The 25,283-nt window shown below is 47.3% G+C and overlaps 2 protein-coding genes across 4 annotated transcripts; one reads left to right on the top strand and one right to left on the bottom strand.

Annotated features, from left to right (window-relative positions):
• The first annotated feature begins 12,414 nt into the window (after nucleotides 1-12,414).
• On the top strand, nucleotides 12,415-14,846 carry LOC127336373 (late embryogenesis abundant protein At5g17165). The gene is made up of 2 exons (XM_051363180.2): nucleotides 12,415-12,602; nucleotides 14,352-14,846. Exons 1-2 carry the CDS (start codon nucleotides 12,520-12,522, stop codon nucleotides 14,623-14,625), a joined length of 357 nt encoding a protein of 118 aa, XP_051219140.1. The 5' UTR covers nucleotides 12,415-12,519; the 3' UTR covers nucleotides 14,626-14,846.
• A 3,777-nt stretch (nucleotides 14,847-18,623) lies between these two features.
• LOC127336374 (uncharacterized) lies at nucleotides 18,624-24,819 on the bottom strand. Of its 3 annotated transcripts, none has more exons than XM_071826715.1 (9): nucleotides 24,604-24,819; nucleotides 23,943-24,522; nucleotides 23,331-23,855; nucleotides 22,859-23,242; nucleotides 22,576-22,770; nucleotides 22,356-22,490; nucleotides 21,290-22,257; nucleotides 19,121-21,202; nucleotides 18,624-19,034 (listed from the first exon to the last, which is right to left on the bottom strand). In XM_071826715.1, the coding sequence occupies exons 1-9, from the start codon at nucleotides 24,715-24,717 to the stop codon at nucleotides 18,981-18,983; spliced, it is 5,037 nt and encodes a 1,678-aa protein (XP_071682816.1). In that variant the 5' UTR covers nucleotides 24,718-24,819; the 3' UTR covers nucleotides 18,624-18,980. The 3 variants fall into 3 exon arrangements, with proteins under 3 accessions (XP_071682816.1, XP_071682817.1, XP_071682815.1); XM_071826716.1 differs by having other exon boundaries at nucleotides 19,121-21,724; nucleotides 21,890-22,257; XM_071826714.1 differs by having other exon boundaries at nucleotides 19,121-22,257.
• Nucleotides 24,820-25,283: the final 464 nt, after the last annotated feature.

Here is a 25,283-nt window from a genome sequence, read left to right as displayed (position 1 = left end):
AACGCCACTGCGTAAATGGGTGGTTATAAAGGTGGGATTAGGTATTCGGAAAGTATGAGTTGAGGCATATGGATCAACAGTGAGATTTTTCCATCCCGATGACAGATAGATATACTCTTGGCCCTCTCGGTGGAATGTCGTCTAATTAGCTTCCAAGCATATGAATGCTTCGTAAGAGACCACATACCGCGGTACGAGTAAAGAGTACTTGTCAGGAGACGAGGTTGAACGAGGTATAGAGATACCGATGATCAAACCTCGGACAAGTAAAATATCGCGTGACAAAGGGAATCGGTATCGTATGTGAATGGTTTAGTCGATCACTAAGTCATCGTTGAATATGTGGGAGCCATTATGGATCTCCAGATCCCGCTATTGGTTATTGGTCGGAGAGAAGTCTCAACCATGTCTGCATAGTTCGCGAAGCGTAGGGTGACACACTTAAGGTTTGATGTCGTTTAAGTAGATATGGAATAAGGAATGGAGTTCAAAGTTTTGTTCGGAGTCTCGGATGGGATCCAGGACATCACGAGGAGGTCCGAAATGGTCCGGAGAATAAGATTCATATATATGAAGTCATATTCCAAGTTTGGAAATGATCCGGTGTATTTATGGCAGTTCTAGAAGGTTCTAGAAAAGTCCGGAAGAAATCACCATGTAAAGTGGAGTCCCGGAGGGACTCCACCTTGCATGGCTGGCCAAACCCTAAGGGGAGGAGTCCCAGGTGGGCTCCACCATAGGTGGCCGGCCAACCCCCCAAGGAAGGGGTGGGAGTCCCACCTTGAGTGGGATTCCCCCCTTGGGTAGGTTTTGTCCCTTTGGTAGGTTTTGGTTTCGGGTCTTATTCGAAGACTTGGATACCAACACTTGGGGATTTCCACCTATATAATGAGGAGGAGAGGGAGGGGGCTGCCCACTCTTGGCCGCACCACCCAGGGCCCCCATGGCCGGCGCCCTACCCCTCTCTCTCTCCACAAAACCCTAGCGCCCCTCCTCCACATAATACTCCCGCAGCGCATAGGCGAAGCCCTGCCGGAGTTCTCCATCGACACCGCCACCACGCCGTCGTGATGCTGGGATTCCGAGGAGGATCTACTACTTCCGCTGCCCGCTGGAACGGGGAGAAGGACGTCGTCTTCATCAACACCGAACGTGTGACCGAGTACGGATGTGCTGCCCGATTGTGGCACCGTCAAGATCTTCTACGCGCTTTTGAAAGCGGCAAGTGATCATCTTCTGCAACAACGAGATCTAATCTCGTAGGCTTTGGAAATCTTCAAGGGTTAGTCTCGTTCATCCCCTCGTTGCTACCATCTTCTAGATTGCATCTTGGCTTGGATTGCGTTCTCGCGGTAGGAATTTTTTTGTTTTCTATGCTACGAATCCCATCAGTGGTATCAGAGCCGTGTCTATGCATAGATTGGTTGCACGAGTAGAACACAATTGTTTTGTGGGCGTTGATGCTTTGTTGTCTTAGTTCGAGTACTTTGCATATTTGTGGCATGGTGGGATGAAGCGGCTCGGGCTAACTTTACATGACCGCGTTCATGAGACTTGCTCCACGTTCGACATGCAACTTGTATTGCATAAGTGGCTTTGCGGGTGTCTGTCTCTCCCACCATAGTGAAGATTCAATTTACTCTTTCTATTGACAATACTAGTATCACAGTTGTGGTTCATGTTCGTAGGTAGATTGGATCTTACTCGAAAACCCTAAACCACGTAAAATATGCAAACAAAATTAGAGACGTCTAACTTGTTTTTGCAGTGTTTGGTGATGTGATATGGCCATGATGTGATGATGAATATGTATGAGATGATCATTATTGTATTGTGGCAACCGGCAGGAGCCTTAGGGTTGTCTTTAAATTTCATGTTGAGTAGTATTTCAAAGTAGTTGTAATAGTTGCTACATGAGGTGAACAACCATGAAGACGGCGCCATGGACCTTGACGCTACGCCGACGATGATGGAGATCATGCCCGTTGATGATGGAGATCATGTCCGTGCTTTGGAGATGAAGATCGAAGGCGCAAAGACTAAAGGGCCATATCATATCACATATGAATTGCATGTTATGTTAATCCTTTATGCATCTTATTTTGCTTAGAACGCGACGGTAGCATTATAAGATGATCCCTCACATTAATATCAAGATAATAAAGTGTTCTCCCCTTGTATGCACCGTTGTTATAGTTCGTCATTTCGAAGCATCTCGTGATGATCGGATGTGATAGACTCAACGTTCACATACAACGGGTGTAAGCCATGTTGCACACGCGGAATACTTGGGTTTGCTTGACGAGCCTAGCATGTACAGACATGGCCTCGGGACAACGGAAACCATTGAAGCTACATCATCTCACGTGATGATCGGTTTTGGTGTAGTGGATGTGGATCGTGTACCACTTAGCAACTATGAGGGATGTTGTATTAAGTGGGAGTTCATTAGTAATTAGATTAAAACATGAACTAATTATCATGAACATAGTCTGAGTAGTATTTTGTATTAATTTTGTAGTATTGGCATCCGTTTTCTACCATGCGCTAGTCTTGTAATTGAGATAAGAATACTGTTAAGTCTGACAAGAAACTTTACGGACTGGTACCGTATTGTTAAAGAATCAAGAAATAATTAAGTTATATTTGCAAACTTTTAGTAAATCTCACATTGTTGATTCAAAGAGCTATGGTTTCAATTAGTACCTAAATTCATCTTGTCTCCGTGAAACTTGAAGTTCAAATCTGTTTGAAAAGTAAGGAGCTGAAAATTTAGTTTTCAGAAATAATCAAGGTATGAGATATATGTGATATCTAAGACCTTGTTGCAAGATGATAGAATATAATTTGGTGAGACTACATAAACTCATAAGTTTTATGGGAATGTACGAAGGTTGGAGACGCAAGGCGTCCCAATCCTCCAACTATTGGGGCACTAACGATATTCGCATATCCATGAAGTGATTGTCTTAGTATGCACCGTTGCTAAGAATCGTTGTTTCGAAGCATCACGTGATGATCGGGTGTTATAGATTCTACGTGTGCATACAATGGGTGCAAGCCAGATTTGCACATGCGAATACTGAGGTTAAACTTTACAAGCCTAGCATGTACAAACATGGTCTCAGAAAGTCGTCATGATGGATAAAATTATGAGTGAAATTGTTCATCATATTACAAAATTACTAAATAGTGAAATCTGGAACACTTGTCATATGATGATCAACTTCAAAGTAAGAACCTCAAGGTTATTGGTATTTGACCAACAAACCTAGAAGTTAATGATGTTGAAGTGTTTTTCTGAATAATGAGGAAAGCTAAAAGAGAAACTGCAAAAGATATTTTGGCAAAAAGAAAAGAAAAGACTAGAAAGTCCAGCTCAGGTGTATATAAATGATATAAATGTTATGGTTGTATTCCTAGTTTGGTCACACAATGAAATTCTTGGGTATTTGTACCATATTGGTTGGTATGAAGTGTCATACAAAACAACACAATACAAGAATACAATGGCCTAAGTGACTGATAAGGAATATGGTAATAATGCACGCCTGGAACATAATAAAGTGTTATTATGTTTGTCGTTGGCATTCTACCTAGCCCTTAGAATTTATAATAAAGAACTTAATAATTGTTATTTTGCTCTGGTCAAATAAAAACAATGAGTTGTTCAAATTATGAAATTACTCCATTTACGATGGATAAGTTATTATAAATCTTAATGGTGAATCGCACATACATAATACTGACGCTAAAATGCCATAAGGCAAATGATTTGAATTCCACTTATTTGTGGAACCGCCATTTAGGTCATGTTAGAAAGGAACGCATGAAGGAACTCCATGCAAATGGATTTTTGGAGTCATTTGATTTTTGAATCGTTTGGCGCTTGCAAATCTTTTCTAAAGAGAATGACTAAAATACCGTTCATAGGCCAAGAGTTGAAACAGGCAACTATCTTAGTGGAAACATACATGATGATGTATATGATTCACTGGGCATAGTTGTGTGCGGGAGATTCTTCTACTTCATGAAAACTTCCAACAATGAATTGAGTATATATATGTGGATATATTCGATAAGGAAGAAGTTTAAAACATTTGAATGGATTCAAACAAATTTCAGCATGAAGTGGAAATCATCGTAATAGAAAAGTCAAATATCCATGATTTGATCATGGTAGAAATATTTGAATTACGACTTTTAGCAAACATCTAAGAGAGTTATAAAATTGTTTTTCAACTCACGTTTCTTGGATTATCATAGTGATGATGGAGTATCCGAGAGATGTATCCAAACCTTGTTGGATCAATGATGAGATAAAATATTGATGCCATTTTATTTTTGTGGATTATGATTTAGAGACTACCGTTTTTACACTAAATAGAGCATCATCATGATCCGTTGAAATGATATCATACGAGTTATGGCATGGGTATGAACCCTAATAGTCTCTTCTTAAATTTTGGTATGCATAGCATAAGTAAATAAGTTTACAACCAAAATCGGATGAATGTCTTTGTTGGTTATCCTAAAGAATTAATTGGGAATTCTTTCCACTATGGAGACAAAGTCAAAAGTGTTTGTCAATGTTTCTTATTTCCGAGAAATTGTTTCTAGCGAAGTATTTGAGTGGGAGGACAATAGAACTTGATAAGGTTTATAAACCTGAGCATAATGATCAGAGTAGCACAGCATCGGAATTGGTTCTGGAAGCGGCCACGACGATCATGGCTCCCATGACTACAAAGTGTTATAGTCATGGAGATCGAAGTACTTATTGAACCTTGTAGGTATGGTTTACTTTGTGATCAAATAAATTATTTGTGGACAAAGGATTGATTTTGAACAATGATAAACCAACTACAAACAAAGAAGTTATGATGGGCCCTGACTCCGTTAAAATGGTTATACGCCATGAAATCCAAGATAGATGAATACTTTTTGAAAGTAAATGGATCTATGAAATTGATGGACTTGGATGTAATATCCTTGAAGAAGCTCGACTTGTCGAAAATTTGTTTACGACAAAGTTCAAAAGGTTGACTACGATAAGATTAGATCTTCCGTAGCAATGCTTATAGTCTATGTGGATTATTCTAGTAATCGCTACATATTTCTTTTATGAGATATGCTAGTAGGATGGAAAAATACATTACTTATCAGAAGTGTGTATTATAGGTGTATACGAGATACAACCAAGAGTTTTGCTGGTCCGTGGAATACTAGATAGGTATACAAACTTCAATTGGATGAAGTGAGTATCGCGGAGTTGGAATCTTCACCGGATAAAATAGTCAAAAAGTTTTTGATTTCATCAGAAACGATGAAGATGCTTGCATTTGCAAGAAATTAAGTGGGAGCGCTGAGACATATTTATAATACTTATGTAGATGACATATAGTTGGTTATAAATAATGTAATTATATACTTGATTAAAAGGTTTCTGATTAAAAGGTTTCATTGAGAAATTAACTTCAATGAAAGGATATGGACTGAAACAAATTTAGTGTCAAGATCTATGAAGATAGATTGAAACACATAATAAGTTTAAGTCAAAGTACATAGAATGGATATTGAAGTAGTTCAATATAGAAATATTAAGAAAATGTTCTTGTCATGTGAAGGATTAACAAGACTTGAGTGTATCTGACACTCAATGAGTAAAAACACATGAGTGATTATAGATCACGAATAATATGTACACAATCATATGTCCTGTGCTCTAAAAGTGTGATGAGCATGTACCAGAATGATTCATGTGATGATCATTGAATAACAGTAAGAATATTCTTGAGTACTTAAGAAGAACCAAGGATATATATATAGTTTTGTATGGAGAAATGACAAACAAATCGCTGTAAGGTGTTGCACCGATATTTGTTTTATCACATATAAAAATAAAATTTCAATCTCAAATTAGACTAAGTGTTGTTTAAAAGGTAGCACAATGAGATAGAAGTTGTCTATGCTAGATTTAGAAGAGTTCTAAATATTGTGACGGATTCTACAAACGAAGGCAGAATATGTCATTGTTTTGACAATGACTAAGGTTGTTAAGTCAAGAGGTTCTTTGAGAACTTGGTGTAGTTCCGATAGTGTCAGAACTTTGAAGCTATATTGTGTGTGACAATATTAGTGACATATTTCAGACCGCGGAATTAAGGTTCCACCAGAAGACCAAACATATTTAATGCCGACTCATTTAGAAATGAGTGATGCGTTGAGACGCAAATGAATTACAAAATACATACATTTCTGAGCGTGTCAGATCCGTTGACTAAAACCTCTCCCGTGAGCAAAACATGATAAAGCACCGGAAGGCCAAGGTGTTATATCTTTACAAATGTAAACTAGATTATTGACTCTAGTGCAAGTGGGAGACTGTTGGAGATATGCCCAAGAGGCAATAATAAAATGGTTATTATTATATATCTTTGTGTTTATGATAATGTTTACATACCATGCTATAATTGTACTAACCGAAATATTGATACATGTGTCTTATGTAAACAACAAGGAGTCCCTAGTAAGCCTCTTGTATAACTAGCTTGTTGATTAATAGATGATCATGGTTTCGTGATCATGAACATTGGATGTTATTAATAACAAGGTTATGTCATTAGTGAATGATGTAATGGACACACCCAATTAAGCGTAGCATAAGATCACATCATTAAGTTCATTTGCTATAAAGCTTTCGATACATAGTTACCTAGTCCTTTCAACCATGAGATCATATAAATCACTTATGCCGGAAGGGTACTTTGATTACATCAAACGCCACTGCGTAAATGGGTGGTTATAAAGGTGGGATTAGGTATTCGGAAAGTATGAGTTGAGGCATATGGATCAACAGTGGGATTTGTCCATCCCGATGACGGATAGATATACTCTGGGCCCTCTCGGTGGAATGTCGTCTAATTAGCTTGCAAGCATATGAATGGTTTATAAGAGACCACATACCACGGTACGAGTAAAGAGTACTTGTCAGGAGACGAGGTTGAACGAGGTATAGAGATACCGATGATCAAACCTCGGATAAGTAAAATATCGCGTGACAAAGGGAATCAGTATCGTATGTGAATGGTTCAGTCGATTACTAAGTTATCGTTGAATATGTGGGAGCCATTATGGATCTCCAGATCCCGCTATTGGTTATTGGTCGGAGAGAAGTCTCAACCATGTCTGCATAGTTCGCGAACCGTAGGGTGACACACTTAAGGTTTGATGTCGTTTAAGTAGATATGGAATAAGGAATGGAGTTCGAAGTTTTGTTCGGAGTCTCGGATGGGATCCAGGACATCACGAGGAGGTCCGGAATGGTCCGGAGAATAAGATTCATAAATAGGAAGTCCTATTCCAAGTTTGGAAATGATCCGGTGCATTTATGGCAGGTTCTAGAAGGTTCTAGAAAAGTCCGGAAGAAATCACCATGGAAAGTGGAGTCCCGGAGGGACTCCACCTTGCATGGCCGGCCAAACCCTAAGGGGAGGAGTCCCAGGTGGGCTCCACCATAGGTGGCCGGCCAACCCCCCAAGGAAAGGGTGGGAGTCCCACCTTGAGTGGGATTTCCCCCTTGGGTAGGTTTTGTCCCTTTGGTAGGTTTTGGTTTCGGGTCTTATTCGAAGACTTGGATACCAACACTTGGGGATTTTCACCTATATAATGAGGAGGAGAGGGAGGGGGCTGCCCACTCTTGGCCGCACCACCTAGGGCCCCATGGCCGGCGCTCTACCCCTCTCTCTCTCCCCAAAACCCTAGCGCCCCTCCTCCACATAATACTCCCGCAGCGCATAGGCGAAGCCCTGCCGGAGTTCTCCATCGACACCGCCACCACGCCGTCGTGCTGCTGGGATTCCGAGGAGGATCTACTACTTCCGCTGCCCGCTGGAACGGGGAGAAGGACGTCGTCTTCATCAACACCGAACGTGTGACCGAGTACAGAGGTGCTGCCCGATTGTGGCACCGTCAAGATCTTCTACACGCTTTTGAAAGCGACAAGTGATCATCTTCTGCAACAACGAGATCTAATCTCGTAGGCTTTGGAAATCTTCAAGGGTTAGTCTCATTCATCCCCTCGTTGCTACCATCTTCTAGATTGCATCTTGGCTTGGATTGCGTTCTCGCGGTAGGAATTTTTTTGTTTTCTATGCTACGAATCCCATCACTCTCATCTATTTGTATCTCGAGATGATGAACTTTGTATGCATTAAGACTTGTATGTAAAAATTTGTATGAATCGAGACTATATTTGTATCTCGATCGGGCTCTAAGTAATGTGATGATGATGTTTATATTATATATGTGCAATGTACATGCTATTTATATTGTATCTGTATACTGCTGCATATAACCTGTGTAATATCTGTGTATTGTTGTATATTATAATCTTTATGTGTATAGCAAGCAGTAGAAAATCATATATACGCGTAGATTATTCTGTGGCGCACCAAAAACAGATTGAGTGGCGCACCTAAGAAAAATGCGCTTCTGTGGCGCATTGGCTGGTGCCCCACAGAATCCTTATTTTTATGGTGAAGATTCTGTGGCGCATCACACATGCGCCACAGAATATGGTATTTGGTGCGCTAGAGATAACCCTTTTCCTACTAGTGCGGCCAGCCTTCGCCAGACAGCGACCCTAGCAGCGGCGAGGGAGAGGAGGGGGAGAGGGGGAGGCGGCGAAAGTGGGGTAGAGTCCCCCCGGGGGGTGGCTCTGGAGGAGGACGGGACGGTTCTTGGGGACGGGACGGGATATTTGAAACTAACTCTGCACCAATTCGAGATCGTTAGGAGATGAGGGTGAACCAACTTTTACGGCTTGGCCTCAAAATCGACATAGTCCAAGCTCGCCTGAATTTTAGCTTGAGCTGATCTTGTCCTAATGTAACTCGCCGAAACTCAATTCTCGCAGGGTTTAGACTACTCACAATGAGAGTATCATAGCCTGCATGCATGCAAAAAGCTGATGTGTCATGATGAAAGAGATGATAGTACTCCCTCCGTCCCAGTTCGCAAGGCAAAGTTTTCAAATATCTTGGCCCAAGGTGAATTCTTATTGGCTCTAAATTTCCACGTAAAAACGTTAACATCGGCGCTGCAATTAATTGGAAAATTAAAAAAACTTTATTTTCTACCCTTTAATTGGTGGGATACGAAAGGAGGAGTCTTTTGCATGCAACAATGAATCAGTTTTACTCCCACATTAAATGCAAATGTGCCTAGGAGATGAGGCATTTTGGGACAAATATTTTTTAGAACTTTGCCTTGCGAATTGGGACGGAGGGAGTAGTATCACAGGTAGATACCGTATCATAGCACGTAGAACTAAAAAAATTAATGCCAAACAAATCTTGTACATACTTTTGCATTGAGATTCTACAAATCATTAAGTACATGTAACATACGATACTACTACATGATACTATGCATTGTGAAGATAGTATCATACACTAGTATCATATGCATGATACTATTATATGATACTCCCTATTGTGACTAGTCTTAGAGCATCCCCACTCGTCTCCCTGACGAGGCCCCCGAGCGACGTTTTTTCCATCCGGACAGCGTAATTCGGCTCTGTAGCGCCCCCGGTTCCTTGATTTCGTCCGGATTTGGCCCTTCATCCATCCGGCGAGCCCATGCCATCCCCGGTCCCCCGAGGCGCGCTCGGGTACTCCGGACGAAAGAATTTGGCGCGAAACATCGTGTGGACCCTCGTAGTCGGCGACTGGACCGCCAAATCCTGTCGATTTCCCTCCAATTTGCTTGCATATCCCCATTCTCTCCCGCCGAATTTGTGTAGCCATCTCCATTCTCCTCCTCATCTTTCTCGTCCGCCACCATGCCGCCGAAGTCAAGGAAGCCGCAGGCGAAGAAGGAGCGACCGCCGGGTGTGTCCAACGCAGAGTGGGCGGCGGACGAGCTCTGGATCCAGATCGAAACAAGTGGCAGGGCAGACAGGGAGAAGAAACTCTCCGCGAAGAGGGAGGCGTTGGCGGCGGAGGACGAACAAGCGAGGAAGGTCTCCATGGCCATGAGCATGGGCCATGCTCGCGGCGGCGGCGCCGCCATGTTCCCGACCGATGGCCGATGCAAGGCCTGGCGGTTCCGTCGACTTTCTCCCCTTCGAGCTTCTCGCCGTCGTCGCCTGCCATGTTCCAAGAGGCCACCTACGACCAAACGTCCAGGTTCACGCCGTCGCCGCCCGAGCTCGCCGGCTGCAACCTGAATGAGGGCATCTCGCCGGCCCTGCAATGAGGGCCACTCCCGTTCGGTGCGATGGCGGCGTCGAACGACGAGGTGATGAACGAGATGATCAACTCCAGCTCCATGGCTGCCGCTGCGAGCCCGGGGTTCTTCACGCAAGAGGAGGTGAGGGCGACGGCAACTGTCGCGGTGCGCAATGAGTGGGTGGAGGATGTGGCCGACGGAAGCCAAGCCGTCGAAGAAGAAGAAGATGAACACCCTCAAGTCGGGGTCGCCGACGCCAACCTACCGAAGGGAAAGAAGAAGAGGAAGAAGGACTCGCCGCCGGCCGAACCGCGAATCAAATGGACGGGGAGGGAAGAGGAGTGCCTCGCCGAAGCTTGGATGACCGTGTCCATGAACGGCATAACCGGGGCGAATCAGTCGTACGACACGTATTGGCTTCGAGTGAAGTAGACGTTCGACGAGCGCAAGCTCGTCGATCCCTACTTCAACAAGACGATCATGAACCGGGGAGACAAGACCATGGCCACCCATTGGGGGATCATACAGACGACATGCAGCAAATGGAACGGCATACAGGAGGAGATCAAAAAACTTCCGGTGAGCGGCAAAGACTTTGAAGCCAAGGTACGCATGCGCCGTGGCTCCTCTGTCGACCCTGCATGTACTGATCGCCGTGAGCTGACCCGTCTCGCCGTCCTCTTTTTTCCGAGGTGCGCCGCGCTTTCGACATGTACCACGACGACACCAGCTTGACGTTCAAGTTTCTGAACGTCTGGTCCCGCATCGAGAAGTGGGAGAAGTGGACGGAAACCCGCACGAGCCTCTCGAAGAGCAAAACCGAACAGTACAACCCCGACGCTCCGGCGTCAGGCTCGTCGGATGGCTGCCCGGAACTCGGCCAGAAAAAGCTCAAAGATCTCAAAAAGATGGGCCATCCCGCCGAGAGGATGCAGGCGTCGTTCGACAAGTGCTGGGCCGACACGAGGACGCACGCCGCCGGGAGGGGCAACAAGTTCGACGGCAGGTGGAGGGAGATGCTTGCCAACCAAGGCGCCCATATCACCCTGCTGAAGACGACGACGGCGGCGAAGAAGAGGAACACAGACTTGACGTTTTTGATGGGCGGCAACACAGACCTGATGGACGAGGAGACGAGGATTTGGTACGACAGCCATCGCACCGACATCCTTCGACCCACTTCGGCCAGTGCTTCGTCCTCACCGGCTACGACGTCGACTACGGCCGCAGCGACATCGGCCGCCGCTTCGACCACGGCGTGTGAGGAAACTGGGCCATCAGACACCGCCGTGCCAGACGGGGCTGCCGACGCCCCTGTTTCAGTGTAATTTCCCTCCGATCGCCGATCTGTGGCTGATCCTTTTGCCGATCTGGCCGTATTTGTAGCGGACGACGTTTTGTTTGAATTTCGACTTTGTCCGCCGAACTCCGGGTGGACGACTGGAAATATGATTCTCCCCACGAATTAATTTCATTCAATCCGGCGATTGTTTCGTCCGAATTTCGGCGTGGGGAGGCTAAACGAGTGGAGATGCTCTTATTGTCAACAGCACATATGTCCGTGGCATGATTTCCGTGTAACCAATGATCCACGAAGCACTTTGTCCCCAAGCATAGCAAGGCCCACAATTTAATGACAGCGATCGGTGACATCGATCCGTTCCGTTGGCCGTCCGTAAGACTGCTCATAGTGAGAGTAACATAACTAGTAACATCACACATCTCAAGGCATTTTAGTGACATGGCATGCGAATAAATGAAGAAAGAGAGTGAGGTGGTAACTAGCTATGTTACCATAACATCACACACCCCAAGGCAAAATGAGTCTACAACATAATAAATGACACAATACATGACATCACATATAAGTTACTACCCACTACTCCGTATGAAGGTAGTAACCTAGACTAGTAACATGGCATATGTTACTAGTCTAAGTTACTCCCTACTATGAGCAGCCTAAAATGCTAGGCTCCTGTACGCGGCAGGTGTGTACGCAGTTGACTGTAGCTAACGAGCAAGCTACCCCAATCAGCGACGGTACCGTCAGTACTGTTGTTTCCCGATAGCCGTAGGCCGCAGCTACCTCCGTTCCTTCTAGACGGATAGCCTTGCCGGCATCGTATTCCCTGCGCCCCGCGCCGGGTGCCGCTATAAGTAGCCGCGGGAGCGGTGTGGAATTCTCTCAACTGAAGCCCACTCCCTTTCTCTCCCCCAGCACCTGCCCCCCCGTCTCTCTGTCCCACCGCTCTTTCGCCTCCTCTCTCGTCGACCGACCTTTGCATGGCCGCAGTGGCTGGGTCCAAGGGGCGGATCGCTGGGAACCTCTTCGCGCGCGTCCTCGCCGGCAAGGCCCCCTCCCCGAGGTATGCTCACATACTGCCCGTGTGAGCCGATTCATATCCTTGCGGCTGCGATTACTCAGAAAAAATAGCGAGAACCGAGTGGCTGTTTCTTTTCTTTGGAAAAAAGGGAAACAGAGTAGTAGTACAGTAGTATTTGTGAATCTGGTAGAACTAGTATGACGGAGCCTCCAAGATCTTATTGTAGATCGATTCAGAGTATTTGCTAGAACTAGTACGGCGCCTTGAAGATCCTGTTCTTATGTAGAGATTTGTGAGGGTCGTTTTAGCACGCCTTTCTCGCCTGCCTGCCATCCTTCCTGCATCGTTCCCGCCGTCTCTGTGGTACTATATCGTACTGTGATTAACACCGGACTGATTAGGCATCAAATCCATGTGTTTCTGAAGCGGTGTTGCAGATTTTATAGTAGTAGAGAGTAGCATCATCGTCGTGTTACTAGAGCTAGCTCAGCTAGGCAAGGCTGCGTCTCCTTCCATGGCCAAGATGATGTCACCCTCGACGGCCCGCTTTGGAAATATCGCCAACCTTGATTAGATCTCCTGCCTCCCCATCTGCCACCAATCTGCATCACCACCGGAACTCCCTGCTGCACCCAGGAAGGAGAACCTAGCATTCCAGATCCATGGAGATATTTTTTTTTTGTCTTGCTCCTCGCCTGCTCCCGAGTTCGTCGCCTCTGTCAAACTCGGCCGAATGAAAAGGCCAAACACCAACTAGCTAGTAGAGGCTGACGCATCCACAGGAAGAAGATGAAGAAACAGAGATATTTATCACAGGTCACACAGCACGCGCAGTCCCGACGAATGAGGAGAGCCCGACGTTTGGTCTCGCTTTCTGTGAGATTTTTTTTACGACAAGGAGCGAGTGAGATCGAGGCGGACGGGTTTGGTGTTTGGTGCCGCCGTGCCCCACCCGCAGGCGCTGCCTTGGTTTTCACTCCAGCTCCAATAGACGGGTGGGGTGGGTGACAGCGGGAGGTGGGTCTGCTGACGACGGGCCCGCCGTCACCGTCAGGGCTGTAGGGCCGGGCCCAGCAGCCGTCCTTTCAGATCAGGCCCACGTAGCGGTGACCGTACACGCTAGTATAGTGAGTCGGACTTATCCAGATCCACCCACCGACGGCCCCATCCCACATGCCTTGCCCGTCGTGCCCCCTCCACGTTCTTCCCAGTCGTGCTGACCCACGACCGAGAGGCCGATCTTCAGTTGAGTCCGTGTTGGCAGCCTCGACTTTTTGTGTCACCTTGGAGTGTGAAATACGATCATCTGAATGTGTAAAATGGATGATGATGGTGCTGATGTGCCCCTGCTTAGCTCACACGGCATGGTTCATGCCTTCCTTCAGGAGTTCAGGATCGTCGGATACTTGCGTGCCAGACAGTGATCGGCACTCTTCGCATGAGCTTCGAACATCCCACCACACTTTTGTCCTGTGCAGCCCACATGATCAGGGGAACCCAACGTCTAAGATTAGTACTGGTATTTGCCGGCACAAATTGAAAAAAATCGAGTGAAAAATGAAACTTGAAAGACACATCGACAGAGAACATTTGAATGCTCACAGGTTTGAGGTCGCTGCTACCACGAGTCAATGCCACCAACGCTCTGCCTCATAACTCTACTTTGCATCATCATGATTAAATTTTCTGATCTGCTGCTGATGCGTTACTATCAAGTCAACGTGGTACCATTACAGGTTAAGCACCCCAACAACAACCTAACTAACATTACCTACCATGTCTATCTCGCAGGAGGGCGGTGCACGCCTCGGCCTACGACAAGAACCTGGACGACCAGGTGCGCCCGGCCTTCGTGCCGGACGATGTGATCGGCGGACCAAACACCCCGGACAAGTACTGGGGCCCGCACCCGACCACCGGCGTCTTCCGCCCGGCGGCGCTCGACGGCAAGTTCGTCCCCGGCGCGCCGCCGACCGCCACCGCGACTGCCTCGGGCTCGGTGCTGGACCAGAAGGTGTGGTACCGCCCGCTCGAGGACGTCGAGAAGCCACCACCCACCGCCTGATCGCGCCACCAAGAACTCGAGCCTAGCTCTGCGACTCTATCACTCTTCTAAGCTGGGCTCCTAATTATCTCTAGTGTGCTTGTGCTATAGTACAGACATGGCGTGCACCAGGACCTCTAGTAGTAATGTGGTGTTGCTGCCTGGAATAAGGTCGACCAGAACATGTGTGATGACGATGACGATGTACTGTCTTAAACCAGTATATTTCAGGTGTTTGGTAACCAGTGTGTCTTTGCGAGCTTTCATGCTGTAAATTCATGTTCTTGCGTGCTCTTTTGTTTGGTTGGTTTTGGGTTTATGACAAGTTTCTCTGTCAGGCATTCAGTGTAGACTGGGACCTGAGAACTACTGCTGTGTCTGAATCGCATCCGGCCCGTGTTTGATCAACGTGTCGCACGCTATGAATTGCTGTGTGGCCGAGACTCATCTGCTGGGCAGCATCTCTGAAACAAAGAGATGGTGATCATGATTCAGCAGCAGTGGGCGCATCGACGTCGACGGTCATGTGGACTCGTATCGATGGGTATCTGCATTTCAGATTCTTTGTAGGGGCTCACGAATTTCGCCAGCTTCGCTTTCAGATTTTGGCGAGAGATTCCGTATCCACCCGTATAAATTACTCTCGTCATCTGCACTCTGAACCCAACTACTCCACAAGTAGTGGAAGGCCAGCAGCACTACTCTGACGGAGTCAATGAACTTCACTGCACATGCAAAGGTTCTTGTTTGCCTATGGATGAATATGTAATTGGATGAGTTTGACGCACAGACACAGCACTCATAGACCGGCTAAACAACTGCAGAGTTGAGAACAGTGTACAAGTAGCTATGCCCCTTTTATCCAAAAATAAGAGATAACATGATACAACTGCAGAGTTGAGAACAGTGTACAAGTAGCTATGCCCCTTTTATCCAAATATAAGAGATAACATGATACAAGTGCAGAGCACTAACAAACCACTCCACGTCTCTGTCAGGAGGATACAAGTAGCTATGCTCCTTTTATCGAAAAAAAGAGGACAGGAATACAGGATACAAGGGCAGAGCAGTAACAAATGGTTTCGCGTCTCTGTCAGCCATTCAGCATTGACAGGGGCTTGAATACAATGCGACTGAAATTTATTTGGACGGTGTTTGACGAACGTGTCTCGTGCTCTGAATTGTTTGTGTGGTCGAGACCCAGCTGCCAGGTAGCATTTCTGAAAGATGATGTATTTCATGATTCAGAAGCCTCGACGTCGACAGTCATGTGGATTAATGCTTCTTTCCGATGGGTATCGAGAATTCAGATTCATTTCCAATGGTGTACAGTTTAGTTTTGGATGACTTTGTGTACCTGCGAGGTAAATTCTTTTTGCCGTTCCATCGGCACACAGAAGATTCTGAATCAGTGCAGGATATTTGTTATGAAAGTATTGGAAGAAGGGCAACAATGTACTAGTCATGTAGACATAAAAATATGGTTTTATTTGCCAATGCAAGGAGTAATTCTGGAATTTTCTTCTCTATGGATAACCAGGATTCAGAGTCTTTTAGAAGTGTGTCCACTTTAGTTTTGGGAAGCTTGTGGATCCCCAGGTAAATATTTTGCAGCGTCATCTGCACACATAATGTTCTGCTTCAGGATATTTGTTCTGAAAGTAGTGGTAAAAGAGCTAGAGTGGACTAGTCATTGCAGATAGTACAGAAAATGCTTTTATTTGCTAATGCAATGATCAGGTGTCTTAATAATCCGTTATTAACACTGGCGTGAATATGTGATTGATAGATTTGACACAGCGACAGGGCACTAACACAAAACCTCATAAACAACTAAACATGGGTGATGAGATGTGAATAGATCATGTAAATCAGCTACAAGAACTATTATAAACATTAAACCGAAGCAAGGTCAGGACACCAATAAAATAACTCAGAAATTATTACTACATGTGTAACAGGTGCGTTCGTATTTTTTAGCTTGATGCTTCAAACTGAAGATCTTCTGTTTCATTTTCTTTTCAAGATCTACTGGAATTGGCTTGAGACCAGTCTCCTGCCACTCATTCAGTATTGACAGGGACTTGAATGCCTTATCACTGAATTGCATTGGCCGGTGGCGTTGAATGCTCTGCTAGACAGATTTTGGGACCAAAGATGGTGTTCATGATCCAGGAATGCTGGACAGCCTCAACGACATCGACAGCCATGTCGATTCATACTTATTTGGAGGGCAATGTTTAAGAATGGTTTGAGGAAGGACTTGTATATCCCAGAAGTTTCTGACTGCAGCCAAAGGCATCTATTTCGCAAAGTAGTCCAAGAAGAGCAACCTTTCCTGATGAACATGTGATTTACTTGCCAATGCCATTACTTAAGCTGTGCTGATCAATTTTGAAAAGGCGGTGCCAATCAATTAGAAACACTGGGAGATCACTAACAAAACATCGAATGCTGATCTGAACTAGTGTTTGTGTGAATTAATGAACACCCATAAACTATCGCTAATGAACATGCAATGAGTCAAGAGAAGATCGTTCAAATCAGTTCCGGCATAAACATTCTTGGCTATGGTCTTTCTGGGTTATTTTTGGTTTGAAACCAGTTTCTGTCAGGCATTCATTATTGACAGCGACTCGGATACAACATGACTGAATTTTTCTTGGATGTGATCAACGTGTTTATTTAGACAGTGTTTGATCAACTTGTGTTTTTTTTTGAATCCTTGTGTGGTTGAGACCCATCTGCCGGGAAGCATTTCTGAAAAAAAATGGTGTTCATGATTTAGCAGTGTGGGGTGTCTCAACATTGACGCTGATGTGGATTCATGCATCGTTTCAGTGGAAATGCAGTGTTGATATTCACTCTAAATATGACAAAACAAAAGATTTTAGTAGGGTAGTTTAGTATGCAAAGTGGATGTATAATTTTGCGTAAGGTTCTGCAAAAAACTTCGTCTAAGCTGATGAGATGTGAGCCAGCTAAAGAAAATATGATGAGATGTGAACAAATCGTGCAACTCAGCTACGTTTGACTGACGCAAGGTCAGAGCACTAACAAGCCACTCAGAAATCTGAGATAAAATAACAGCTAGAAGCTGAACCGATCGGGCAAATCAGGTATAAGTGCAGAGTAACAAAGCACTCAGATCACTAACAAACCGCTCTACGTCTTTGTTAGATATTCAGTAACGACTAGGGCTTGAAGCCTTGAATACAGTTGGACTGAAATTTATCTGAAGCGTGTTTGATCAAGATGTCTCATGCTCTGAATGGTCGTGTGGTCGAGACCTGTTTGCGGGTAGCGCTTCTTGGACTGCTTTGAGAAATAGAATACATTGACGGTTTAGTATGAAGATACATGCGAATGTACATAATTCCAGGTCACTCATTTCCGGACGGAGGAATTAGCTGAAATGTCCTTTAGGGTTGTTTTTGTTTTGATCTCGGTTAGGCTTTTTTTTAGATGCTCATTGTTGACAGCGAATACAATGTGACTGAATATCTTGTGCATTGTTGTGCTCCGGCTCATTGTGCGGTCGAGAGCCATCTGCTAGGCAGTGTTGGTTTCATTCTGGACATGCGAAAAAAGGGAGACATATTACTTTTTCTTTCAAAAAGGAGAAAATCTTGGCTTTGAATTGAAGAGAATCATAATTAGATGGGTGTCCTATTTTGTATGCAAAATGGACTTTGTATAGTTTTGCCGTGACGTAAATTAACTTGTCATAGTTTTATTAAAGGTTATTTTTTATATAGGGTTTTATTAAAGGTTCCAAAAATATCTTTTGTTCTGAAAGTAGTGGAAGAAGAGCAACTTTTCTTACAGAATCAACTTGTCATTGCAGATACAAGAAAACGTTTTGTTTGATGAACAAGTGATGGATTTTGATACAGACATAGCGCACTAGCACAGCATTCATAACTCAGCTAAACAATAGGTGCAGCGAGTTGTGCAAATCAGCTAACACTGATACAAACATTCAACTAAATCAAGGTCAGAACAAAACACTGGCAATGTGATCTCACCTAAAACATCAGATACGTGATATCTTCCCAGACGGGGCAAATCAGCTACACAAGTTCAGAACAGGATACAAGGATACAAGTGCATAGCACTAACAAACCACTCATAAGTAACCAGCCAAACAAGAGCTGGGGAGCCGACTACATGAGAAATGGCAAAAAATATGGCCGAATCTTCTCACGGTGTACACACGCAGACAAGTTAGATAAGGGAAGGGGTTGGAGAAACCTTGGTTTCACAACCTGTGAGTCTCTCACGCTGGAGTTCAGAGCTAGGGGAGCTAGCTGTTCCTCCTGGTTAACAGTAGTGTAGTGCAGATACATGATCTGGTGTTGGCCACTGATGTGGAATCAGCAGGCATTTTCGTCCAGCCTTCCAAGGGGCACCCTTTTTGGTTCCACGTTCTGCATTCAAGGAGTAAGATTAGCGCACAAAATCACACAGTAAATAGAACGCAAGTAGAGGTGAAGTGTTGTTCATCAGTAGTTACCTTATGTGCATTCAGCGTCTCCTTGAGCTTGGTTCTAAGCTTCCTTAGGCTAAGCTTATCCAGTGCCTGTGACGATTTCTCGCCTTCCTTCACTTCGTTCTCCTGTGCCACTGCAACTATCTGATTGAACTCGGTCCTAAGCTTCCTTAGGCTAAGGCTGCTCAATGCTTCATGTTCGTTCACTTCCTTCTCTCGTTCCGCCAGCATGGGCTCAGCAGAGTTCTCGTCGCCACCACTGCTACTGGTGAATATACACGGCGGCACATCATCAGCCTCGTTCTCTTCTGCCACTGCCCTCCTCAGCTTCCTTATGGTAAGTGGACTATGTGCAATTTTGGCCAACGCTGCTTCAGGTTTGTTCACTTCCTTCTCTCGTTCCACCAGCACAAGCTCAGCAGAGTTCTCCTCATCACCACTGCTACTGGTGAACATACACAGTGGCACATCATTTGCCTGGTTCTCTTCTGCCACTGCCCTTCTAAGCTTCCTTATGGTAAGTGGGCTATGTGCAATTTTGGCCAACGCTGCTTCAGGTTCGTTCACTTCATTCTCTTCTTCCACCAGCACAGGCTCAGCAGAGTTCTCCTCACCACCACTGCTACCGATGAATATGCACAGCGGCGCATCATCTGCCTCGTTCTCTTCTGCCACTGCCCTCCTAAGCTTCCTTATTGTAAGTGGACTATGTAGAATTTTGGCCAACGCTGCTTCAGGTTGGTTCACTTCATTCTCTTCTTCTACCAGCACAGGCTCAGCAGAGTTCTCCTCACCACCACTGCTACCGATGAATATGCACAGCGGCGCATCATCTGCCTCGTTCTCTTCTGCCACTGCCCTCCTAAGCTTCCTTATTGTAAGTGGACTATGTAGAATTTTGGCCAACGTTGCTTCAGGTTGGTTCACTTCATTCTCTTCTTCCACCAGCACAGGCTCAGCAGAGTTCTCCTCACCACCACTGCTACCGATGAATATGCACAGCGGCGCATCATCTGCCTCGTTCTCTTCTGCCACTGCCCTCCTAAGCTTCCTTATTGTAAGTGGACTATGTATAGTTTTGCCCAATGCTGCTTCAGGTTCGTTCCCTTCCTTCACATCATTCTCTCGCTGCACTGCCACAGGTTCAGATACCACAGTGACAGGGCCCTGCACAGTGATAGAGTCCATGGACAGGGACTTGGTGGCATACTCAAACACGTTCGCAGACCACGGCGATGCAATGTGATCACTGAAATCTCTGGCAGTGTCGACCACCGGTGTGCACTCACCGGTGAAAGCACTCTCCGTGGCTGCCCATTCTTCATCTGCTACTGTTGCCTGCGACTGCTTGTCGACGGTGACCAGTAGCTCAACACTCTTTTCTATTGTTGCTGAACTCACTTGCATCTCATCGGCCTCAACCACATCCTCCTTGTCAACTGACATATGTGCGAGGTGATCCCAGAAACCCTCGTCACCAGTTACTGTAGCTTGCCAAATGTTATCCACGGTGACCACTTCCTCTACATTTTCTTCCATAGTGGAGGAGCTGTGTAGCATCGCGTTGTCGGCCACCACTCCCTGCTCTTCAATGAACATATCCAAGAGTTCACTGGGGAAACCACTGTCGTCGGTCACCATGGCTTCAGACTGGTTGTCGATGGCGACTACTTCCTCAGCATTCTCCTCCTTTGTGGCTGAGCTCTGTAGCATAACATCGGCTGCCACCACGCCATCATCAGTGGATACATGTGTGAGGCCACAGCTGAAACCACTCTCTTTGACCGCACCTTCGTCGTCTGTTACTGTGGCTTGCGGCAGGTGGTCGACGGTGACCACTTCCTCCTCAACACACTCGCCCATTCTGGCTAAGCTCAGCGGCTTCTCATTGGCGGCCACCTCTGCCTCCTCTTCCATGGACACATCTGTGAGATCAGCGGTGAAACCACTCTCCTTGACTGCAACACCCTCGTTGTTGGCCTGCAACAAGTAGTCAATGGTGACCACTTCGGCAACATCCTCGTCCATTGCCTCGAACATCTGTGGCATCTCATCGGTGGCCACCAGTGTCTCCTCTTCAGCAGCCGTATCTGTGTTATTGGTCACCTCTTCAGCAGCCTCGAAGATCTGTGGCATCTCATCGGTGGCCACCAGTGTCTCCTCTTCAGTAGCCATATCTGTGTTATTGGTCACCTCTTCAGCAGACATATCTTGTTTCTTCTCACTTACTTTGGCTGCGCTCTGAAGCACCTCTTCAGAGGCACGGACAACATCGATGGTGAAATCAACTTCCTTTACGGCCTCACCGGATTCCAGCATGGGCACCATTTCTGTATCTTCACTGGCAAGCTGAATCTTCTTGGTGGTCTCACGCTGCTGGACATCGACCAGCGGCTCTTGTACAGATGAATCAGCAAGTTCTGCCAGTGCTGGTTCTTCTTCAAACTCTTCATTCTCCTCGTCAACATCGCTGGTGCAATCAACATCCTCTGTTGCCTCACCGGATTCCATCATAGCCTGTGACATCTCCTGGACGGGCACCAGTTCTGTATCTTCACTGGCAAGCTTAATCTCCTCGGTGGCCTCACACTGCTGGACATCTTCTGCCACTGGTAGTTCTTCTTCAACCTTGCAATCTTCATTCTCCTCACTGGCATGCTGGACATCTTCTGCCACTTGTAATTCTTCTTCAACCTTGCATTCTTCATCCTCCTCACTAGCATGCTCGACATCGACCGGCGACTCTTGTACTGATGAATCAACATCTTCTGCCACTGGAAGTTCTTCTTCAACCTTGCAATCTTCGTTCTCCTCATTGGCATGCTGGACACCTTCTGCCATTTGTAATTCTTCATTCTCCTCACTAGCATGCTTGATATCGACCGGCGACTCTTGTACTGATGAATCAACATCTTCTGCCACTGGTGGTTCTTCTTCAGCCGTGCAATGTTCATTCTCCTCACTGACATCGCTGGAGAAATTAACTTCCTCTGTGACCTCAGGCACCTCCTGGACAGCCAATATTTCTGTATCTTCACTGGGATGCTGGATCTCCTCGCTGGATACAGTGTCAGTTTGCTCTACTACTGCCGAGTAAACCAGGGAATGTTCTGCAGCTGCTGGTTCTTCTTCCACTAATAGTGTTCCATCCGCAACCGCCCCTGCAATTTCAGATATGAGAATCAGACACATAATTCGGGACACTGCGGCTACAGAAAATATGTGACACGCATCAATATCAGATTGCAACTGTTCTTACCTTCGTCTTCCCGGCTCTGTTCCTCAGCTTGCTCCTCGTCCTCAGCATCCATGGACGCTTCGATTTCTTCAGCACAATCAGCTTCTTCGTCTGACGAAGCCGCAGGCACAGCAGTTTCCGCATCAGAGACAGTATCTGATTCACGCAGCCAACAAAAATCAGTATGCAAAGTAAGAAATCTAGCAGTGCCATTAAATTGAGGTGAATCATACTGTTCTACCTTGCTGCTCCTCCTCTTCATGCATGGTACCAGTCTCACCTTCCTGACTCGGTTCCTCAACAACTAGCGTGGTCTGCTCCTCCTTCTGAGCATCTGTGGCCGCTTCCATTTCTTCAGAACCGCAAACCGCCTCGTTCTGCTCCTCGTCTGAGGATACCGGCGCAGGCACATCAGCTTCCATATCAGAGACATCACCTGATCCCCGGCAGCAGCAAACAGAATTCACATCAGGCAAGAAATTAAACAATCGCGAGCAAATTGATTTGAAGCAAACTGTACTTACCTTGTGTCCTCTTTTCTTCCTCTTCCTGCTCCGTACTAGTCTTCTTCGCCGCAGCCCTCCTCGACGTTCGTCTCCCCTTGGGCGCCTCCTCCTCAGCCACCGGCACCACCGTCTTCTGGCTGCGAGCGCGAGTTGCCCGAGCAGGCATGGCCTCCTCAGCTACCGACAACACCGCCCTCTGCCTCCGAGCGCGAGTGGCGCGAGCTGGCACGGCCTCCACAGCTGATGCGTCCATTTTCTCGGCCTCACCTTCGCCTTCCTCGCTCTGTACCTCAATTGGCGCGTTCTGAGCATCCATGGTCTCCGCCATTTCTTCAGAACCCTCCGCTTCCTCGTGTGAGGAAGCCGGCGCAGGCACAGCAGCTTCCACATCAGAGACATCGCCTGAATTCCGGCCGCAGCAAACAAAATTCACGTCAGGTGAGTAATTAGGCAGTGCAAAGCACATTGATTCGAAGCACACCGTACTCACCTTGTGCCGCCTTTTCTTCATCTTCCTGCTCCGTGCTGTTGTTGTTCTTTGCCACAGCCCTTCTCGAGGTCCGTCTTGTCTTGGGCGCCTCCTCCTCTGCCACCGGCATCACTGTCCTCTGCCTCCGAGCGCGAGTGGCCCGAGCCGACAAGGGCACCGCAGCCACAGCCTCTTTCTCGGTGTCAGCTTCGACTTCCTGGCTCTGTTCCTCAACCGGCGCGTGTTGCTCCTCGGCCTGAGCATCCACGGTCCTCCTGGACGCCCGTCTCGTCTTGGGCGCCACCTCCTCTGCCGCCGACAACACCTTCCTCTGGCTCCGAGCGCGAGTGGCCCGAGCCGGCACGGCCACGGCAGCTGCGTCCTCTTTTTCGGTCTCACCTTCCTCTTCCTGGCTCTGTTCCTCAACTGGCGCGCGTTGCTCCTCGTTCTGAACATCCACGGCCGCTTCCATATCTTCAGCACCATCGCATCCCTCGTCCGTGGAAACCGGTGCAGCCATAGCAGGTTCCACATCTGAGGCGTCACCTGATCCCCAAGAGCAGCAAACAGAATTCACATCAGGCAAGTAATTAAACAGATCGACCAAATTGACTCGAAGCAAACTGTACTCACCTTGTGTGGCCTTTTCTTCCTCTTCCTGCTGCGTGCCAGCCTTCCTCCTGGACGTCCGTCTTGTCCTGGGCGCCTCGTCCTCGGCCACCGGCTCCACCGTCCTCTGGCTCCGAGCGCGAGTGGCCCGAGCAGGGACGGCCTCCGGGACCGCTTCCGCTGTATCGGCGTCCGTCTCCACCGTCCTCTTGGGCGCCTCGTTGGCAGCCACCGACTCCACCGTCCTCTGCTTCCGACCGCGAGTGGCCCGAGCCGGGACGGCGTCTGCGACCGCTTCCGCTGTACCGGCCTTACGTGCGGCGGGTCTGTTCCTCTTCGCCGTAGCCGCTAGAGGCTCGGCCCACGCCACACGGCGCCGCCCCACGCCACGGGCTGGCGCCTTCTGTTCATCCTCGTCCGGCGTAAGATCCTTCTCCTCTTCGTCGCTGTCATCCAGTACGACGACCTCGTCGGGCGGCAGCGAGATCTCGGGCTTCTCCTCCGCCGGCGCCTCCTCCTCCTCTGCTGTCGGCTGAACCACCGGCTCGGCCGCAGGCGTCGGTTCTTCGACGGGCTGCTGGACGTACTCCTCGATCCCGTCGACCTGGAAGGACGGGATTCAGCAAGCAGTCCAAGGCCAGCAGATCTGACGCGGACGGTGGGATCTTGGGGAGCGAGATCTTACCGCGGGGAGAGCGGCGAGGGCGTCGGCCATGGCGCCGTTGGTCATGTTGGCGCGGACGCCGTTGCGCTTGGCCAGCGCCTGCAGGTCGCGGCGGGGGAGCGCGTGGAAGTCCATGGTCGCTCGCCGGCGGCCGCGTCCGTCTCCTACCTACCTACTACTCGCTCTCGCTGTCGCGGCTGGATTTCTTTGCGGATGAGGTGCGCAACAGTGCGATTAGGAAACCAGAGCAAGGGAGCGTCGGGGCGAGATTTAAAGCCCGTTTGGTTTTTGAATTCGAGGGAGCCGACCGTTGGAGGAGCGTCTCCCATTTGACCGTTGGAGCGTCTGGTGGAATGCCTTTTTTGCTTCAGCCACGAATCAGCACCACGTTGCTTCTTCCTTTTTTTGCTTGCTTTATCTTACAGGCTTCTACGCCTGACCCGTTTAACTCCGGGCCTTTAGTCGGGCCATATATGTGGTGGTTGGGCTACTGGACTATGAAATGCCTTGGCCTACTGTTGAATAACTCGCCAGCTCCAACCAAAATATGTGTGTTGTGGGTATACTTTATGGGTATATCAACGGCAGGGCCTTGATCCGGCAAGACCGGGTGGCCCATAGATGGTGATGTGGCATGTGACCCATCGGGCGGCCCAGTTGCTGTAGATCCTGAAGGATGAAGTCTAGCCCAGGAACGAGCA

This window comes from Lolium perenne, chromosome 2 (genome assembly GCF_019359855.2).
Source record: "Lolium perenne isolate Kyuss_39 chromosome 2, Kyuss_2.0, whole genome shotgun sequence".
Classification (NCBI taxonomy): domain Eukaryota; kingdom Viridiplantae; phylum Streptophyta; class Magnoliopsida; order Poales; family Poaceae; genus Lolium; species Lolium perenne.
This window is presented reverse-complemented; position numbering and strand designations above follow the sequence as displayed.

Bases quoted from the DNA above. Each gene is read 5' to 3' on its own strand.
- LOC127336374 (XM_071826714.1), bottom strand. From the start codon at position 24,717: ATGGACTTCCACGCGCTCCCCCGCCGCGACCTGCAGGCGCTGGCCAAG. The intron at 24,523-24,603 runs GTAAGATCTCGC...CCGTCCTTCCAG, and splicing joins CCCTCGCCGCTCTCCCCGCG to GTCGACGGGATCGAGGAGTA. The intron at 23,856-23,942 runs GTGAGTACAGTT...CTTGGGGATCAG, and splicing joins GGAAGAAAAGGCCACACAAG to GTGACGCCTCAGATGTGGAA.
- LOC127336373 (XM_051363180.2), top strand. From the start codon at position 12,520: ATGGCCGCAGTGGCTGGGTCCAAGGGGCGGATCGCTGGGAACCTCTTC. The intron at 12,603-14,351 runs GTATGCTCACAT...TCTATCTCGCAG, and splicing joins GGCAAGGCCCCCTCCCCGAG to GAGGGCGGTGCACGCCTCGG.